General features: G+C 37.0%; 1 protein-coding gene across 9 annotated transcripts in view; it reads left to right on the top strand.

Moving 5' to 3' along the window:
- LOC149153393 (uncharacterized) overlaps nt 1-21,244 on the top strand; it is a 420,894-nt gene that overhangs the window by 373,018 nt on the left and 26,632 nt on the right. For 7 of the 9 annotated variants that reach the window (XM_089438842.1, XM_089438840.1, XM_089438844.1 and 4 more), the window contains one exon: nt 4,318-5,062. The exons of 1 other annotated variant lie outside the window; for it this stretch is intronic. In XM_089438842.1, coding sequence (XP_089294968.1) covers nt 4,318-4,716 — 399 coding nt within the window. In that variant the 3' untranslated portion in view covers nt 4,717-5,062. Of the gene's footprint in view, nt 1-2,840; nt 3,112-4,317; nt 5,063-21,244 lie in introns of those variants that run through there. One more of the 9 variants, XM_089438846.1, reaches the window with a different exon arrangement.

Raw genomic sequence — 21,244 nt, 5'->3', positions numbered from 1 at the left:
GCAGCTTCACAGCATCGATGCAGCGTTAGAATTTCGTTGCACATGAGAGAGAGAGAGAGATACCCAAAAACCTTGATTCCAACTTCCTTCTTGAACTTCGCACTTTTTCTACTTCGAACCACTGCAATTCGAACTTGTGAGACATGTGCTTCCAAATGAGCTCCAATATATAATGAGTTTGTGAGGTCAAATTCCCTTGTTGAGGCTGACTTGGTCGAGGAGGCCTAATTGACCTATTTTACAATAAAATAAATTTCTTTCTTGACAAATAAAGGCCAAGAGGGGTCTTTTACAGTATGACATGGACAAGGACACTTGACATAAACCCTAGAAGTCTTCAATGGAGACTTTGACCAAAAACCAATTGACCCAAGCATAAAACCCATACTTTAATAAGTCAATTCCTTTAATTATAAAATTTATTTTTCTTTCTTTTGACAAATACATTACATCATGACTCAAATACAATTATGAAGACCGATACTAGTGACATTCTTCAACACTTGGATGAATAAGGCTTGTATTCTGTGAACCTGGTCTGCCTATTGGTTAAATGGCATGTTGCACCTGAATCGATGAACCAAGCAGATGACTTGGGTTGATCTAGTTGTGTCATGGCCATGAATGCATAGAAGGCTGACTCCTCTATTTTCTTCATGACATGAACCATGAATGCATAGAAGGATGACTCCCTGGTTGGTCTTCTAGTCAGCCAACCTCTTTTTGCAGTGCTCCTTCATATAGCCTACCTTGCCACAATAATAACAAGTAATGGTCTTTTAACCCTTGGTGCTGCCTTCATTGCCATTCTGGTCTTTCTTTTTGGCCCCTTTTCATTTTCCTTTAAAATTGGTAGCAAAGGATTGCTCAGAACCCTCTGTTTCACTATTGCAACTAAACTATTTCTTCCAGTTATCCTTTGTAAGAGCTTATTGCAAAACTCTCCAAACTTCAGGTCAACATCTGTAGCGGTGATGTTTAGGGTGTCGATGAAGTGCCCATAAGCATGTGGTAAGTTTTTGAAAGTGATTATCACCATGTCCTCTTCTTCCATCTTCTGGCCATTGGCCTCTAATTGTTCTCAGATGTTCTTGATCTTGAGTAAGTGTTGCTATAAGGATCCACCCTCACTCATCGTGATCGAAAACAGCATGTTCTTCAAAAAGAAGGCTCTTCCTTTGTCTGAGGTCTCACACAGATCTTTCAAATGCTTCCAAATTGTTGTAGAATTCTTCCTTTGCCTGAACCTTAGGAAGTATTTCATCTGTCATGGTAATTTGATCAGCATTACAGCTTCTCTGTCTTGGCTATCAAACTTATCCCAATCTTTAGTTGCAATAGTGAGTCGTGTGTCCTTGCTGAGAACGATGTCTAACAAACCCCTGTACTCAAAATTGGTCAACATACATTGCTACCACATATTGTAGTTCTTCCCAGGGAACTTTTGTTTTCCTTCCAATATAACGTTGGTCAACAAAGCCATACATGCAAGTAAAAAAATGCCAAAGAATAGAAGTAATTAGAGAAACAAATGTGCAATACCTGCTCTTCCCTTCCTGTAACTGCAATACAGAGGTAGTACCCTTAATATTGATTCTAAACTGCTATAGCAGCCAGGTACCACTGAATAACATGCTGATTTTTGATGGATCTGCCCAAAATTAGCTTAATAATCCAAGATCTATATACAGCTGAAATTTTTACGGATCTAGATATACCTGACCTCAAACAGTTCAAAAACAGTCAGATCTGCTAACATCAAAATAGTCAATTTCTCCTTGGATCTGCTGAAAAGTAATAAATCAACAGCTAAAACTTCCAAATCTGCAAATATGGGCATCAATATAGAAAAACAAATATCATCAGTCAGCTTCCAATTCCAATTCATCTATACTGTCAAGGAAAATGAGAAATAAGATATTATGGGCCATATATTAAGATTTTCTACTCTTTTTTGAGCCATATGACTACACTGTTGTATCATACGACTGTTGTATACAACCTCTGGAAATGATGGATGGTTTTAATGAAACCCCTTTGGCTCTTCAATGTGCTATGCCAGCAATCCCTCGACCTATATCTACCAACAACAATCCCTAGGTCATCATGCACTCACACACATCATTTTAATCACAATTTTTTTTATGAGAAGAGCATTCTTAGCAAATTAAATTGGCTCTGATACCATATTACAGAAACTGAGCACATAAATGAACAAAGAAAACTTGAAAGAGTTCTTTGTATTGAGTGAATAGTGAGAGAGTAAAAGCTTTCTTATATAGGTTACAATTGCGTTGAGTCAATCCACTTTATGAATGTGCGCACATTCTAAAACCTAAGTCACAGGACACGTCCTCCAAGGTCCCGTGTCCCGTATTTTACGTGTCGGACACGAAAACGGCCCTAAAACGTGTCGAAAACGTTTTTCATCGTGTCCTGTAAAATGTAAAACGTATTTGTCAGTTTTCGTCGTGTCCTGCATCTGGAAAACGCGTATTCTGTTGATAGAAAACGTTGCTTGCATAAGCTGCAATTTTTTTTGAAAGAAACAAATAATTTTTGAGTGGGGCAGCTTAATGATCAAGTCTAGGCCCTAGTATTGATATTCTATTCATGGTAATGTTAAATTCTTAAAGTAAAAGTGACATTCTCCTTAATCTTCATTTTCATCCTTCTACTTAAATTTTTAACATTACCATGAAATGACTCAGGATGTTTGAGAGTGGTTCCGGCCTCATTGGATTTCATATGGAGAAAGTAGAATTTTAAATTTCATTCAAAATGCAGCAGACTTATCAGTTTTTCAGGATTTCAGGATTGGGAGATTGTAATGTTTCCAGGTGACACCACCTGCCCGGGCTACCCCTGCCACCAGTAGAGGACGTGGTCTACCTCCTATAGCTCCTACTTCTAGTTCTTCGGCTTCTAGAGCATAGCAAACTCCACTGCCAACTCCACCAGCACCAGCATCTACATCTAGAGGGAAAGGGAAAGCTGTGGCATTTTCTTGCAAGAAGGGCAGAGGAAATCAATAAGATTAGACTTTAGTTATTTTCTTATGTGCTTGTAAGTTGTACATGAACAATGAACATTGAATATTCAAGAATCAAGACCAAGCATATCACATTCTAATTTCTAAATAGTAAATTTTGATTCTATTAATTTTTTTAAAGTGAACTATGAACTTTGAGAAGTAATTATATTTTAATTTGATTAGATAAGCTGCAACCTGCAATTTAATATGGATAAAAAACTATATTTCGGTATATATATATATATTTTATTAAATATATATAAAACGTGTCCCCCGTGTCCTGTTTCCAGGTCGTTGCGTTTCATATTGAATACTCGTATTTACGTGTCCTCCGTGTCTCGTATCCTCGTGTCATGTGACTTAGTCTAAAACATAAAAAACATAAAATAAACTAAAGTCCAGTTGAATTTATTAATGCTCAAGTCTAATACCTAATTGACCATTATTAAACTAATATTTACTTTAATAAGTGCTATATTATTATATTCACCCTTGCTATATATATGAGAAAAGTTTGCATATGATGTGTCTGATGGTGGTTTGGGTTTACATTGATGTACATGAGTATATTTCATTTATTGAAATTTGAATATTTTATGTATGTTTTTGTTCACAGATTTTGTTTTCAGTTTTCTTCCTTAGTTTCAATATTTGGGGTCGACCGGTTTTGAGAACATTGGTCCAATGGCCTCCCATGGTCATTTCTCACAAGTATTTAAAAGGAAAATTGGTCATTGGGCAACCACATATCATAGTTTTCGCTAGACTCAAAACATTATAAAGGCGCCCTTATGTAGTGTTACCTTCTACAATCATAGGTAATGATTACATAATGTGCTAGAGATTCACATTTCTATGTGCTCCTCAGGCAATCAAATGTTTTTAGCAAATGATAATTAGATGCTAGAATGCCATGTTGTGTTTGTTTGCGGAAATTCTAGTTGCTGCAGTGGATCCTCATCTTGTTTACAGTATGCTTATGGGCACATATGTACTTGTTCTTAATCTAGTTGGGACGTGGTTATGTGAAATAAATGATCATCATGACGGATAGTGGTGTCTGTCTTATGAGTCCTAGAATCTTTAAAAGGAAATAATAGGTGGTATGTTTTGTGAGATGAGCTCAGTACAAGAATTGCCTAAAGGATAGGCTCACATCATACTCGTCTTGGTTGACTAAATATGTAAAAACTAATTCAGTTATTGTTTGAAAATAATGTAGTTTGATCTATAATGATTATTTCTTCTATATATGCTCTCTTATGAGTTCTCTGACTGCATAGGTACGTCATGGACCAAAATTTTACGACTGTCATATAGAGATTGTGAAAGGAAACCTTCATAAAGAAAACGAACATCCGATCTTGGGAGAGACTGCTCAAGAGATCGCCATAGTCAGGCTATCAGAAAATGATCAAGGACTTGCAGCAGGACAATATGTAGCTTTCTACAAGGGAAATATTTGTTTAGGATCGGGGATTATTATTGATTCTTGGGGAGATCATAATTTCCCAGTTTGCTCTAAGGCTCTTGAGATCGCAAGAATGAGAGACAAATCTGAACTAACGGAGCCAGTTAAAATAAAAAATCTCCCTGATAACAATTCCAACATGAAACCAAACAATGGAAAGATTATCAGTGAAGTGGAGGATCTGAATTCTACAAAGTTTCTCAGCAATTAGTTAAACCATAGTAGGTCAGAAAGCAATTTTTTGTTCAGTGTCAAGCACATAATCAGCTTGGTTTCTCCTTGTTTAAAAATCCTCAAAAGAAATCCTAAATTTAGAAAAGAAAAAAGTGTATTCACTTCATCAAATTTCGAAATGATAGCAGTTCGCTGAATATCTGGGAATCCCATCCGCTTAACACCTTTACTGCTATGTGGCAAATGTATCTTTTCACAATATCCAATTAAACATCTTTTGTCGTTTTAAGGGGATATTAATTTTGTGCCTAATGGCATGCTTTAATGTACTTTTCATATTTGGATAGAGAAGAAATGTAGATTTCTCACTCATTTTGTCAAAATTTAAATGCCGAGGGACTTATCTTTGCCGGTTCTAACCATTTCCAGGATTATGGCATATTAACTCATGAAAGTATCCCCACTTTTTTGTACCCTGCTGGTGACTGTAAAGAAAGAAAGACAAACGGTATATTTCCAAACAAAGAATGGAATTTGGCCAATAGCCAAATGGCATAAACCTAACCTGAATATGCACCAGCAAAGACAGTTGTCCATATATTTTTCCATCAATTATCAACAATTTCTAAATGGTTCCTTTGTTTTCAAAGTTGGATGCAATCTTTTAAAATTTAAAATTTATAAATATTAAAAATCACTGTACGTAAAGTTATTTTGCAGTAAATGCCGTTGCTTTCCACGTTTCATGCTTGCTCATTCTTTTGCCCCCAAATAACACAGTACCTGAATAGTTTATTGGTGCAAATCTATAGCAAGTGCCACTAAGAGTAGTTTGGATTTTTAAATATGTGTGAATTTAACATTTATTTATCACTTCATTAGCAAGAAGCACAAACGTGTACAATTACAAGAGTGTTCCCTGGTCACCATTACCATTATGGCAATATCTATGACTCGATATTAGGGCAAACATAAAGTCCAATGGTACCTTGGCTTAGATAATCACTATTTCCCTCTGAGCACCCGATTTAAAGTTTTTTATTTAATCATCATGTTGTACAAGTTTTTAGAATGCGGGAATGTGGCTATGGTATGGTTAGAAATTTCTTTGAAATTTGAAAGTATATGTATATGTATATGTATATATAATGAAAGTATGAAAGAAAGAAAGATAGCCTATGAGACATATTGCTTATTTATTTACTTGATGTATTCTGCCTTTTTTTCTGTGAAACTTCAAAATAAATGCTCCCAACTTCTCGGCAAACCTCTCACTAAATAGATTAGCCCAAGAGCTAGCTGTCAGCGTATCTGCATAACTTTTCCTGTTGTCTTTGAAGGTCTCACATTCTAAAACAAAATGTTTTTTTGTTTCCACTTTTCCGGAAAAACAAAAAATGCATACTCTTTCCTCCCACACTTCCTTTGGCCTTTTCTAGCGCCCTGTTTCACAAAGGAGTTGATGAGAATTAGTCCTTAAGTGAGCAATAAAAAAATTGGCTCTCCAAGAGATATTGGCCTCTATGTATGCTTTTGGTTGATGACTATGAGTAGGATTAAACACTTCAATATAGTAATTTTTCTTTCTTCCTAACTCCTTATCCTAAGTACGCTTGTGGAACTTTTCCATAACAAAAGATTTTATCTCTTTGTTGTTTATGGGACACGCTTTCAAGCAAATACCCCATTCACTAAACCATTTGATATTTTGTTGCATCCAAGTTTTTTGGCTCTTGCATAATCTATCATTAAAAATAACCTTAGGCCATCTACCCTCTTCCATTTGCTCATTTTTTTTTTAAATACCTTATGACTCACACCATAGCAATTGCTTCAATAGGAGCAATGCATGTTTCATTTAACAAGATATCATAAGGAATTGCACGTTTAATCTTAAATTTGTTTGTAATCAAACGCTTCTGAATTTTCTCAATTTGTCTCCACTGCATGTTGGATGTACTGCTGACCCATAGTTCACGACCATAGAGAGCACCGGAATCACTAGAAGCCCAAAAAGAGTTTGAGTGGTTTTCCAGTCCCATAACTCTGCCTCTTTACACCTATTTTGAAAAACATAAAATGCTTTTCAACCCCCCAATGTTCTTTTCTTTCTACAACCATTCCAACTTAGATTTTTGTTGAAGTCAATTCCGAAGTATTTGTAATCTGTAACTTCTTCCAAAATGTTGCCTTCAAAATAGAACTTATGTTGGTTATGTTTTCTTTTCTTAGAGAAGAACACTACTTTCGTTTTGCTAATATTGACTTGCATCCCCACACTTCTACAAAAATGCTCAAGGGATAATAAGTGCTTCTGCAAACCAAGAGCCAATTTAGCAATCATAATAAGGTCATTTGCATAAAAAGAAGCCTTATAACAAACTTGCCCAAATAGATACCATCACCCCCTTGCGAATTTAACCACTCCTCAAGCTTGTCAATATATAAACCAAAAAGGGTAGGAGACAGTGGGCAACCTTGCTTGACCCTGATATCGCTTCTAGAACTTTCAGAAATGCCTACTGAAATTCTAATTTTAACTTTCACCTCTTCATACAGCTTATGCACAATTGCTCTCAAATGTTTAGGAACCCCAAGTTCCTCCATTCTGTGCCAAAGCTTATCCCTAGGAATAGAGTCAAACACTTTTCTGAAATCAACAAAGCAACAAAATACTTCTTCCTTTTTCTCCCAAACTTTTTCAATGATGTGCCTTAAAGTTATACAATGATCAATTGTGGAATGTTTAGGTCTAAAACCTACTTGCCCTTTAGCACGCTTATCTCTTTCTTCTACCCACTTGCTAATTTTGTTTTCTGGCATGCTTCCAAATAGCTTTGCAAACAAAGGGTTTATCATGATGGTCTTATAATTGGAGGGATTATTGACGTCATTGCTCTTGAAAAGAGGTATTGCCAGACTAGTTGTCCAATGTGTGGGGAGCCCTTGTTGTATGATATTGTTGAAGATTTTTGTAACGTGAGGTGAAAGAATCTTTGAGCCCCACTTTTGATATTTTGATTGGAGTTCAGGTAAGTCTTTTGCTTTTCCAACACCCAACTTCTCGATACCCATCTCTACCTCCTGTTCCATGAAGAGTTCAGTGTCAGTGTTGACCAAGGGAGGAGGGTCAACCTTGGGAACCTGTTCATAGAGTTGTCTTGCATAGTCAAACCATTTAGTGTTGACCAAGGGAGGAGGGTCAACCTTGGGAACCTGCTCATAGAGTTGTCTTGCATAGTCAAACCATTTAGAAGACGTAATATTATTTCCAATTTGTATCTTTTTTTGTTGGAGCTCCTTCCAAAATGATTTGGGATTATTTTTTCCAAGGAAGATTAGTTCTTCCCTCATTGAAACCATGAAATCGGCCTTTTTCTTGCTTAATAAATGCTTGTAAGCTTTGAGCTTTATGTTATCTTTGTTTAACTCTTTCCACATTCTCCTTGCCTTTTTGCATTCCTTTTTGTATAATGAAAATAGTAAATACCTCATCATAATGGTATCCATTTTTCAATGAATATTAAACAACATGACACCAAACATGAATCTATAGAAGTTGAAACAACCCAATCATATTTGAATTCCAATACTTAAATGTGCCACAAACTTTATTTATTTAATAATAATAATCATAAAACCAATGGGTACATAGTACAAAAGGAAATTTATCAAAGTGGGGAAAATCTGAAAATCCCGAGGGTAAAACCTAAATTTCAAAAAAATATGAAAATAGCACAAATTCCAATTCAAATTATAAGTCATTAATTATTATATATTTAATGTTGATTTGTAATTTCGATTATTTGGTGACATTGCGAATAAAAATGGTATTTCAATATTAATTTCCTTTTCATACTTATTAGGTCAGTAACTAGACTTTTGGAGCTTTCCCTCAATGCATCTTTTCATAGGTTGTAAGAGTAACTTGGTATTATTTTATTTATAAGCTTAAAAAATAAAATGAATTAGAGGTTAGATCTAAGCAATAATTTAAGTAACCTTTGAGTTTACAAGGTATTTATTTAATGTATTGGCTCATGATTTCAATAACTAAAGATATAATAGAGGTCATAAAATAGCCTTTGGTTTTATGAATAATCACTTTTAAGTAAAGACTCGTCTCATTTTGATAGCTAGATATATGATATAAAATATATGATCAATGTTAATTGTTAAAACAATCAATTTATTTTTTGGAAGTCACTCTTTAAGTATTCACCATATAATGGGTCTTTTATCTTGAATCATACTTATCACAACACTTATGAAACATACATGAAATGAAATTAGCAAATTAAAAATTTAAATGATTCTAGATAATGTGAATGAATAAATAATTAGCAAATTAAAATTTTAAATGATTCTAGATAATGTGAAGGAATAAATACACAGTTTGCATGTGTGGTATACATATAATAATTATAATGGACCATTAGAAAATGCTCAAGTGAGAAGTACATTGGACATGTTGTTAATTGTTCTCATAATAGATCTGATTTATTTTACTTCAACAATTTCTTAAAACCATAGAAAATATTTATCTCAAATATATTTGAATTTGATGAAAAATAAAGACACTAATATATTAACTTAAAAATGCAGTGGAAATAAAATGAGAGATCAATCACACCAAACCAATAAATTTACACCCAACACAATCTTCCATCGTTAAATTTCTTGGGGAAATTATTGGGTTAGACCCACAACGAATATATAGAAAAATATAGTTGTTGGGCATTTGGAAACTTGGCTCCACTGGGAAAATGGCCTCAAATAATTCAGCCTCTAGAAATTAAACCACCTGAAGCAAATTGGCCCTAGAGAATTAACTGTCTCACCAGCAAATCAGACTCCCTTTCTCCCTATCTAGTACAACCATTGTGCAATAGAGAAATTTGTCTCTCTAGATATTTTGGCCTCCTGCATAGTTCAACCCTTTTCTTCAGCAACTTGGACCCCTCTTTCTTGAACTTGGCCTGCTTGAATTTCTCTCGAAAGTCCGTACTGCACTTCTTCTCACTTCTCTTTAGTCTAGTCAAGCCTCTCTCTCTAGAGAAAATCACTTCCCCCACAATTATGTGTCTTCACCTTTCCCTTAGGCTTATTTTATAATTTCATTAAGCCAAAATTCCTAATCATATTCTCCTAAGTGATCAATGGCTAGGATTAAATCCTAAGCCTCACTTGAGATCAACAATTGAGATCATATCCAAATGACTTAAATAATTTTTTGATTTATCCTTAGAATTTTGGCCTAATAGTCCATAATAATTAATTAAATTGATTATTGTAATTTTCCTAAGCTAACCTTAGGAAATAAATCATAATATTACTTACTCCACCAAACATGCACCTAAAAAGGCAATCAAATGTCTTCTATATGCTAAGATACCAAGCCTATGTAGAAGACCTTCTAAAGCTACAAAAAATTCAACACTTCCTCGTATTAAGGAAAGGATTCTCCAAAACCCCTAGCTTATATCTATAAAAACAAAATTCCCCTTCACTAGAGACTTAATGAGAATGTCTAATACCTGCTCCTCTGTGGGGATGTATTGCAATCTCACAACACCTCTTTGGACCTTGTCTTTGATAAAGTGGTATTTGATCTCTATATGCTTGGCCCTATCATGAAACACTAGATTCTTAGAGAGCTTAATGCAACTCTGATTATTACACTGAATCATAGTTGGACCCATCTCAAGACCAAATATTCTTATGAGCATCTTGTGAAGCCATATGACCTCACAACTTGCCAGACTTGTTGCCATGTACTATACCTTTATTGAGCTAAGTGCCACTGAGTGTTGCTTCCTTCTATACCACGAGATCATGGTTGATCCCATGTTGAAACAACATCCAAAAATAGGTTTCAGTTCCATTGCACTCTTTGCCCAATCAAAATCTGTGTACCCCTACAACTCCATTCCACCAATTTTGGCATATCTCAATGCAAAGTCCAATGTACCACAAAGGTACCTGAGCACATGCTTTGCTTCCACCCAATGAACCCTCCTTAGCTCGACCATGAACTGCCTATGTATTCTATGCAAAACAAATATTCGGTCTGATGTTGACCAGATACATCAAGGACATAATCAACTGTCTATGCAAAGTGGGATCCACGAACTCACCTCAGAAGTGCTTAGCTTCCTCAAGTTGGTGATCATAGGTGTAGACATTGACTTGCAATCCTTTATCTTGAATCTCCTCATAATCTCAACTACATGCTTGCCCTTTTGTAGGAAAATCTCTCCTAGTTGCTACCACACCTCTAATACCAAAAAGTAGTACATCAATCCAATGTCCTTCATCTCAAACTTCAACGCAAGGTCCTCCTTGCACATCCCTATGAGATTTTTGGATGCTGTTAAGAAGAGATTTCCAACATAGAGGACCAAGATGAGCGACATACATTCAACAAGTACATAGTACATGTTTGATTCTGTCTCACTTTTGGTGAAGCCCAATTCAAGTATGTAAACATTAATCTTGGAGTACCATGCACAAGGTGTCTGCTTAAGTATTTACATGGCCTTCTTCAATCTGCATACATGAGACTACCTCCCATGCACCTCAAAGCCCTGAGGTTGCTCAATATACATCTCTTCTTCAATCACCCCATTGGGGAAGGAATTCCTTACATCCATCTGATGTATCCACCCCATCTCTGAAGCAATAGATATAACTTTCCATATATATGCATATCTAGTGATAGGTGAAAATGTCGTCTCATAGTCTACTCCCTCCTTATGTGAGAACCCTCTCATCACGAACCTCGCCTTATACTTCTTGACATTTCCATCAGTGGCATGCTTGATCTTATACATCCATCGAGAAGTGATCGCTAACTTCCCCTCAAGCCTCAGTATTATCTCCCACACATCGTTCCTTATGATGGAACTATACTCTTCCACCATGGCATCCTTCCACACATGCTGATACGTTACCTCTTCAAAGGTAGAAGGTTGGGACTCACTGATGCTGCTCATCAAAGCCAAATAACTAGAAAATTTGCCTAGTGGTCTACTCAACCTAAAGGTCATGTTACCCACCACCAATGGGTGACCCCTATAGGAGAAATTTTCTCCTTGTTTTTCCTTTAGTCGATAGCCAACAACCCTATGCAACCACCTAATAGTTTTGATGAGCTACCATTCTCTGCCATCTAAGCAAGCCATTGTGTACCTTCACTCATATGTCATGATGGTATGTTTGAAGGTGGACCATACAATCCCAAAGGTATGATTTTTCATTATGTAATTAGGTGTTTATGCTTGTTTTTCTTGGGCACACTTGGGCATTGATTACTAGGAGACTTGGAAGAAGGAAGGGTTCTGACTATACTCTTGTTCGCTTACCTCAATTGGGGGGTTAATCCTAAATCCTAGTCCCGTGGGATCACCTTTATTGGCTATTAGCTTTAAGAGTGGCACTACATGGGAAACCCTGATTTTGGTTGCATGGTCCCGCTTCTTGATACCATATATTTCATTTCCGTTTACTCATTACAAGCCCTTTTCACATTTTTTCTATTTGGGTCCACATTTTTTCTATTTGGGTCGACATTTGTCCATTGGGTCCACAAGGTGTTAGCCTCCCTTTCCCCTTGTCCACACCTTGGGTTGAGCCTGAAACGATGCGTCGGAAATTGATGTAGCTAAAAAAAAGATGAAAGCATCATATGGCCACATACAACAAGAAATATACCACAAAATGCAAAAGATGGTCCGGATAATAAAATTTAGCACGTGGGCAAAAGCCAAAATGAGCTCTACCCCCTATCATTATGGCCATCACCCTGGTTCCTAGGGCCCCTATGAGTACCCCTTGTATTATTAAGGAACCCGTGAATGTCCCAACACCTAGTGGGCAATGAACTACCCCACCTTAAGGGGGTGATCACTATTATATCTTACTGTTAAAATGTGCAACTAGGGCCAAATTCCACTTTGGGAAGCTCATTCTCAAGAGGACCAAAATTGACCCTAGAAGCACTAAAATCGGACAAGGAGAAACATGTTTTTGATGTCAAGCCCACAAGAGCACAATTGGTCAAGGTCGACTTGGGGTCAATTAGACAAATTGATCCCCCTCCCCTTCCCCTTGTCCACGCCTTGGGTTGAGCCTAAAACAATGCATCGGAGGTTGATGTAGCTAAAAAAAAGGATGAAAGCATCATATGGCCACATACAACAGGAAATGTACCACAAAATGTAAAAGATGGCCGGGACAATAAAATTTGCACATGGGCAAAATCCAAAATGAACTCTACCCCCTATCATTGTGGCCATCACCTTGGTTCCTAGGGCCCCTATGAGTGCCCCTTGTATTATCAAGGAGCCCATGAATGTCCCAACACCTGGTGAGTGATGAACTACCCCACCTTAAGGGGGTGATCATTGTTATATCTTATTGTTAAAATGTGCAACTAGGGCCAAATTCCACTCTGGGAAGCTCATTGACCTAAGATGATGTTTGAACAAAATTCCTCTTTTCAAGAGGACCAAAATTGACCCTGGAAGCACTGAAATCGGACAAGGAGAAACATGTTTTTGATGTCAAGCCCATAAGAGCACAATCAACAAGGTTAGCTTGGGGTCAATTAGACAAATTGATCCCCCTCCAATGCATATAAATAAAGGATACCTTCATCCTCATTTGACACATTCACTCACACAAAATTACTTCTCCTCATCTAGTTGGTTCATAAATATGAGGTAGCTATTCATCTACACATGCGAAGTTTCTTGGATTGATCTGACCCACGTTGACTTTCTGTTGTAGGAGACTTTGACCAGTGTTGACTTCTGAACTTTAGAAGGACTGTTTGACTGCATTTTGATCAAGGATAGGTCTATCCAAGCAGGCCACTTTATCTGGCACATAAGCGGAGGCAAAAGGAGTTGTTTTACCAGGATTGACCACAGAGTTGCAAGATTGTTTTCATCGCAAGTTGACTTCATCATTTGATTGGGTTTGACTGCCATTTTGTTGACTTTTTTTGCTATTGTTTGACCACCATGGAAGGCCAAGTTTTATTGACTTTGACCAAGCTCAAGAAATAGAAGTTTGATTGCTATGTTGACTGTTGACTATTGACTGGTTAGGACAAGTTGATTGATGTCGACTTTTCAGAATTACGGAACTTCATCAAGCTTAATAGATTTATATTGGTTTGGGTAATTGGCAAAAGTCAAGTCACATTAATTTTGACTTTCATCAGTGTACTTTAGTGGACATTCTCTCTCTACTGAACATTTGTTATTTTATAATAAGAAGGATTGATTAAGGATTTTCCTCATCTTGGGGTTTTTTCCCTGGCTTTAGCCAAATATTGGTGTTCTCTTGTCTTGACTTGTCTTATGCATTTATTGTTTATTTTGTATCTACAATTACTGTTAATGTGAATTAATGGTTTATGTGATTGCTATTGGAAATAAAAGTGGAATTATCATTGAGCTAATAAAAGGACATTGAAGTAATTGTTGCAAACACAGAACATACCATTGTCATCTAAAATTAACATGGTATCAAAGGTACGGTGAGGACAAGCCCAAGCAAGAGATCGAGCAATCACCAAGATATTTGTTGACAAGGACTGGTCTCCATTGCTACTACTTCATATTTTAGGACTAAGGATAAGCTCAATGAAAAGTCTGACTATCATGCATGGAAAATGACTTTGGACATGACCTTGAAGAAGCATGAAGTATTGGATTATGTGCAAGGGAAAGTGGTAGAGCCTCCTTCAAATGCACCTATTGCTGCTAGAACAAAATATAGAAAAGGTGAGGTCAAAGCTAAGAAAAAATTAATTGACTCCACTCAAAAGAATTTGGTTGCCTATATTTCTAATTTGGGAACTTCTAAGGAAATGTATGATAAGTTGGTTGGGATGTTCAAAGTGAACAATGCAAATCAAATCCTCTTTCTTAAGATAAGTTGAAGGATATCAAGATGGATAAAGGGGAGTCTATCCAATCCTATTTTATGAGAATAACTCAAGTCAAGAATGACTTGCTATCTATTGGAGAAGTTATTGCTGACAGGGAAATCACTCTCATTACTCTTGGAGGTCTTTCAAGACCATGGGATACATTTGTCACCATGATTCTCAATAATGACAAGATACCTAGTTTTGATGAGCTATTGGCTAAATGCACTCAAGAGGAAACAAGAATGATGGAGAGAGATAACTCCTACAATGGAAATGAACCTATTGCTTTCTCTGCACATACTAAAAGGAGGAAAGATTCAAGGAGACAGGGTTAAGTATCTAAGAAGGGATTAAAAGGAAATAACAAAGGAAGATGCGACAATTGCAACAAGTTCGACCACTATGCAAGAGAGTGTCCTCACGAGAAAAATCCTCCAAGGGATGACAATAGCAATTAAAAAAGCAACAACAATCAAAAGAAAAATAGGTATAACAATAAAGGGAAAAGGAATGATACTGTTGTCCGAGAAGGAAATAATTGACCTCCCAAGAAGACGAGGAATGTCAGGTATGATGAAAATAATGTTGTAGAAAATCAAGATGAGTTATATTTAATTTATGCTCTATCTACTGCCTCTCCTTCGAATACCATGGATAATTGGTTAATTGATAGTCGAGCCTCAAGGCATTTCATTGGATATAAGGAGGCCCTCTGAAATTTAATTGAGAGAAAAACTAATCTAAAGATTATTCTTGGAGATAATGCCACCTACCCCGTTAAGGAGATGGGAACTGCCACTCTTCACTTGAACTATGGTCAAACCATACATCTTTAGGAAGTCTTGTATGTGCCCGATTTGAAAAAGAATTTGGTGTCTATTTCTGCGATGGAAGACAAAGGCTTCAAGGTAGGTTTCATTAATGGAAAGGTACATGTATGGGATAGAAAATTCAAAGATTATTTTACTCTTGGGTTTAGAGTTGATGGTATTAACCAAGTTGGTGGAATTCATTTGGGAGCATTGGCAAGTGATACCTCTATTCAATGTGAGCTATGGCATCGAAGATTTTCCCACCTACATTACAAAGCCTTACCTGGGGTAAGGAAGATGGTCACATGAATGCTTGAATTACATATGAACCATGAAGGAGTTTGTCAAGGTTGTGCATTTGGGAAACATACAAGGGGACCATTCCTTTCTAGTGAAAGAAAGACAACTAATATTCTCCAACTGATCCATTCTAACCTATCTGATGCCTTGCCCATAACTTCACTAGGAGGATACTCATACTATGCATTTTTTGTGGATGACGTCTCCAGCGAAACATGGATTTATTTCTTGAAGAAGAAGGATAAAGTATTAAAATGGTTATGTTCTTTCAAAACTTTGGTGGATGATCAAACAGGAAAGAAAATCAAGACATTGAGGACTGATAATGGAACCAAATATGAATCTAATGAATTCAATGATTTTGTAGAGAAGATGACATTAAGAGGGAGACAATAATTCTGTATACTCCATAGCAGAATGGTGTTGTTGAAAGAAAGAATCGAACTATCATGGAAACCAACCATGCCATGGTCTATGATCAAGGTCTACCAAAATTTTTGTGGGGAGAAGCTACTAACATTATTGTATATGTTCAAAATAAAAGCCCTTGACAATCTTTCGATTCCAAGACACCCAAAAAAGTATTCACTAGTAAGAAACTTGATGTTTCTCATTTTAGAATCTTTAGATGTCTTGTGTATTTTCATGTGCTTAAACAAAAAAGGAACAAGTTGGAAGCTTATGGAAAGAAAGGTGTATTTGTTGGATACAGTGAAAATTAAAAGGCATATAGAACTATGTTCTTGGTCAAAGAGAGGTAGAAGTAAGTAGAGATGTTACCTTTGATGAAGACATTTCCCTCGAGAAAGCCAGACATCTCCCTGTCTCAAGGAAGGAGGATGATGCTTCTGAAAAACAAGAAGAACCTCTTATGGATGAACCAATGTCGGATGTTGATGGTTCGATGGATCCTCTTGATCCACCTCCTTGTGAACCCTCTACCTCAAAGAAAAGATGACTATGGCTTAAAGATACACTTGAAGATGCAGAAAAAAAATTCTGCTCCAAGAAAAACATTTTGAAAAAGTAAGAAGCCCAGCAACTATCAAGGATACTTGGTTTCCATGAGTGTTATTATTCATACTAAACCTTGTACCTTCGAAGACGCTGTAAATAACCAGGTATGGAAAGATGTTATGTCTTAGGAATATTAATCGATTATGAAGAATGATGTATGGGAAGTGGTGCATAAACCCAAGGACAAGACTGTGGTCACTTCAAAATGGATTTACAAAATTAAACATGGAGCTAATGGAAGTGATGAAAAATACAAGGCAAGGTTCATTGCTCGTGGTTTCTCTTGAAAGGAAGGAGTGAACTATGATGAAATATTTGCACTAGTCGCTCGATATACCACTATATCATCCATAATTTCTCTTGTTTCCAATCAAGGTTGGAGCCTACATCAAATGGATGCCAAGATTGTTTTCTTGCATGGCTCACTTAAGGAGGAAGTCTACTTGGAACAACCTTATGGGTTTGAAGTACAAGATTGAAGGACACATGTATGCAGGTTGAAGAGAGCCCTCAATGGGTTAATGCAAGCCCCTAGGCCTTGGTAGATTGATATCTAGCCTATGAAGTTGGGATATACAAGGAGCTATGTTGATCGAAACCTATACTTCAAGGTTGAAAATGACATGCCACTTATTTTGGTCTTGTATGTCGACGAACTATTTATGACTGGTGCAGATCCTCTCATTTATTAATGCAAGAGGGAGTTGACTTCCGAATTCGAGATGAAGGACATAGGACTGATGTATTACTTCTTAGGCTTGGAGGTTTGGCAAAAGCCAGAGAATAATTTCCTTTCTCAAGGGAAATACATTGTGAAGCTATTAGAAAGATGTGGGATGGTGGAATGCAAGTTTGTGTCTACTCCAATGGAACTAAACTTCAAGATGCTATGTGGAATTGTTGTTCATCCTGAATCGGAAAATCCTTCTGAATATATGCAACTTGTTGGGGCCTTAATTTTCTTGGTAAACTCTCGATCCCATATATGCTTTGCTGTAAATAATTTGATTCAATTTATGGTTGAGCCTCATCACATACATTGGGTTTCTGCTAAGAATCTCCTAAGATATATTCGTGGCAATATCAACTATGGCCTGAGATACACTACCAGGAATTTGAGGCTACATGGATATTCTGATGCTGACGGGGCTGGTAGTGTGGTGGAAAGAAAAAATAAGTTATGATGTTGCTTCTCTTTAGGATCTGCTTCAATTTCTTGGATGAGAAGGAAGTAGAAATTGATTGCTTTAAGCACTGCCAAGACCGAATATATTGCAGCTAGTATAGCCTATTGTGAAACTATTTGGTTAAAGAAACTCTTTAGCGATCTATTTGAGCATGTGTTGGATACCACCATCATTTATTGTGATAACCAAAGTGGGATTCAAATTTCAGAGAATCTCGTGTTCCATGATGTTAAAATTGGCAACTAGGGCCAAACTCCATGTGGGTTATCTTATTTATGGCAGCTGATATTTTTATTGGATCCCTCTCATCGAAAGGTGTAGGATTGATCGAAAGATCATCATTGCGATAAGTATTTATGAAGTTATGAAAGATCATCATTTAGCCAATAGCTCATTAATGGATTCCCCAGCGGAGTCGCCAATTTGTCACACATTCTAATGACAAACAAGACAAAAAGGAGTGATCTTTCTCTAAATACACCTTTTACAACATGAAAACTACAAGTGTTTAGGCTTACCTTATTCCAAAACGCTGTTGTTGAAGTCCGTTCTTGATGGGATAAGTTCCTCCTTAATAGAGATACATGAACCAACTGGAGGCGCATCCATTTCATCAAACCGACCTCTAGAATGTTCTAGAAGTAACCACAAGTAACTTTTTCAAGATAAAACTCGCGCATTTTGCCTTTTACAGAGGGACGCACCTGTCTCTTAACATACAGAGAGTCCACTGGGGAATCCATTAATGAGAGAGTCTTTTCCTTTATATGAACTTTGCTTTGAGAAAATCATTTTTATTTTCTGATTTTTGACTGTGAGAATTAGTATTTGGGTGGCTTAGCTTTAGATTTAGTTAGATTTGGTTTTTCTTCATTTTTCCAGACGGACGCACCCTCTTAGTACTGCACAGTGCGTCTTTGGACGCGCTGTTGCCGTCTGCACAGAGCGGGGCCGCACCTGTGACAACGGGTTGCCTGCGTCTTCCTGTAAAACTTAAGAAAATTCCATTTTTGCTTTAATTTGCTTTTAGATTTTGTTTTTCCTTAGTGTTTTCTGCCCAGATCCTTTAGTACCCTGTCAAGAATTTTCACCTAAACTAGTTTTGTGAGCTTTGAGTGTTTTAGTGGTTTTCAACGAAGTTTAGACCTAGGGTTTGATTTTTGGGAAGGCTTTGTAGTGACTTTGATAGTAGAAAGTTGTCCAGCCTTAGATCTCTCTGGTTAGTCAACCTTCTTAGAAGTCGGGCTTGTCGTAAAGTCTCCTTTTGTGAGAAACTTGCCATTTGAGTTGTTTTGGGTCAAATTTCGAATTACTTGTTTATAAAGTATTGATTTCCATTTTACAAAAAGAACAAAAAGATTAGAGTTTTGTTTTGGCTAGTTTTTGGTTCTGCAATAAGCTAGTCCTTGATTTGATTGTGATCAAGTAAAACACCTTAGAAATAATCATTGTTAGTTTTGGCCTCGTTAAGGTTGCTTAGAGTAAATTTACCTTTAGTTTGCTTATGAGTGCATTTTCATAGATTTTAAGAGTTGTTAAGATTGATTTTTTGGTTACATTAGATTTACTTGTTTTATTAAAAGAAAAATACAAAAACATCTTCTTAAAAAGTCTTGTTTCAAGTAGCTTTTGGTTTTCGAAAGAAGAAAAGAGTTTTTTCGTGCATGTAAAGAGAGGTTATGTTTTTATGATTGGAAAAGAAAAACGAATTGTTTCTTTGATTGTCTTCAATTAAGAAGTTGTTTTTATAAAGATTGCATTCTCTCAACTTTTTAGTTAAGCAATTCATCGAAAAAGTAAAGTAGTGGATAAATCATTCTAGGTGCATTTTGTAGTGGTTTCGAGTCGAGTCAACACACCACTAGTTTCACTTCCATCACCTTTTGACTTAAGAAACAACCTTAAAAGTAACGCTTAAATTAAAATCAATCTAGTAATCTTTATTTTTCTAGGGCTCTGAAGCACCAACATAGCTTAGGCTAGGGTCTTGGAGTAGGTGAGTACTTAACTCTCCAAGACTACAAAACCAAACAGATAGTCTATCTTGAGTAGAACAAATCCAATTGTTTCAGTTACATTCTGGGAAAGCTCCTCTTAAAGGAGAAACACGAGCTCGTGTCCGAACCAGTGAGGGGATCATTCCTCCCTCGTTGGGAACGACGCCAGGCAGTACGTATTACAAACGGTAAACCTCGGATTAACCATTGTCGAGGAGCCAGGGGTCACTTATCGGTAAACCTTGGATTGTTGTCAAGGAGCCGGTAAGGGGATTGGAGCTTGCTACTCTGCCCTTGCGTGCTGTTGGAGTTTAGACTGTTCCCCCAGGTGTAATTGTTGTGATTGGTAACCTTAGTGGCCATAATATCTAGGATTCTACCCAAGGTGACGGTGGAGGGAAGGTCCCACTGTACCTGGAGCAGACGTCGGTTATACTCACTTGGATTTTCTGGGGGGTTCGTTTCACTTCGAGACGGTTAAAGTGGAGGAACTTGGTCCAGTCTATTCATTAAGCAGGTTGCCTGGGTAACTGTTCCACCCACTATTTCTGTACTGAATCCTGCGAGGTTGGGCTTAATCACCAACTAGCGTTTTTGGTCCGGAAGACTACTGTTTGTGTGTGGTTTGACGCTCTAGATTATTTAGGCGTGTGCTTCAAATTTGATTGGTTCTTTAGAAGACTTTAGGTGGTTTGATTTGAAATTTTTTACTTTGTTTTCGTGTGTTGTAGTTAAAATCTTTAATTGTGGCGGAATTACCGAGAAGGTCCCGTCGAATTGCGGGCCAGTCTCCTGAAGTTGTTTCTGTGGCCGAATTGTTGAGAAGATCCCGTAGACTTAGGGGATCCCCTCCTCGAGACGACCCAGGTAATTTAGAAGGGTTAAAGGTCCTTGTAACTCCTCCTAGTGGCAGTAGAGTAGGATCACCTGAAGAAGGAGAATCTTCCTTGGTAGTCCATCCAGATTACCAAAGTTTAGAAACAGGTTACAATCCCGAAGCTGTTACAGTTTCCGAGCTTGCTGGTAGTTTTTCATCTGCCAGTGAAACAGGCGAAGAACCTGAAATTTCAGAACCTGTTACTCCAACTCCTAGTGTTCCTGATTCACCAAGAATAGAAAGAATTATCACCGAAAATCTTCCTGTTGGATTAATTGCTATAGAAGAACTTGTTCCAGAGGAAGAAATAGGCGTTTCTAATTCTGAAGATCTAATTACCCTTGATCTAAGGGAGCGTGAATCCATCTTTTACAGTCCTCCTAGAAGTGAATCTTGGTACCTTGCATTAACCAATTTTTTAGACAACTCAGT

Source organism: Pinus tabuliformis, chromosome 9 (assembly GCF_031772625.1).
Source record: "Pinus tabuliformis cultivar Carrire ecotype Pingquan chromosome 9, CPIR1, whole genome shotgun sequence".
In the NCBI taxonomy this organism is placed as follows: Eukaryota; Viridiplantae; Streptophyta; class Pinopsida; order Pinales; family Pinaceae; genus Pinus; species Pinus tabuliformis.
This window is presented reverse-complemented; position numbering and strand designations above follow the sequence as displayed.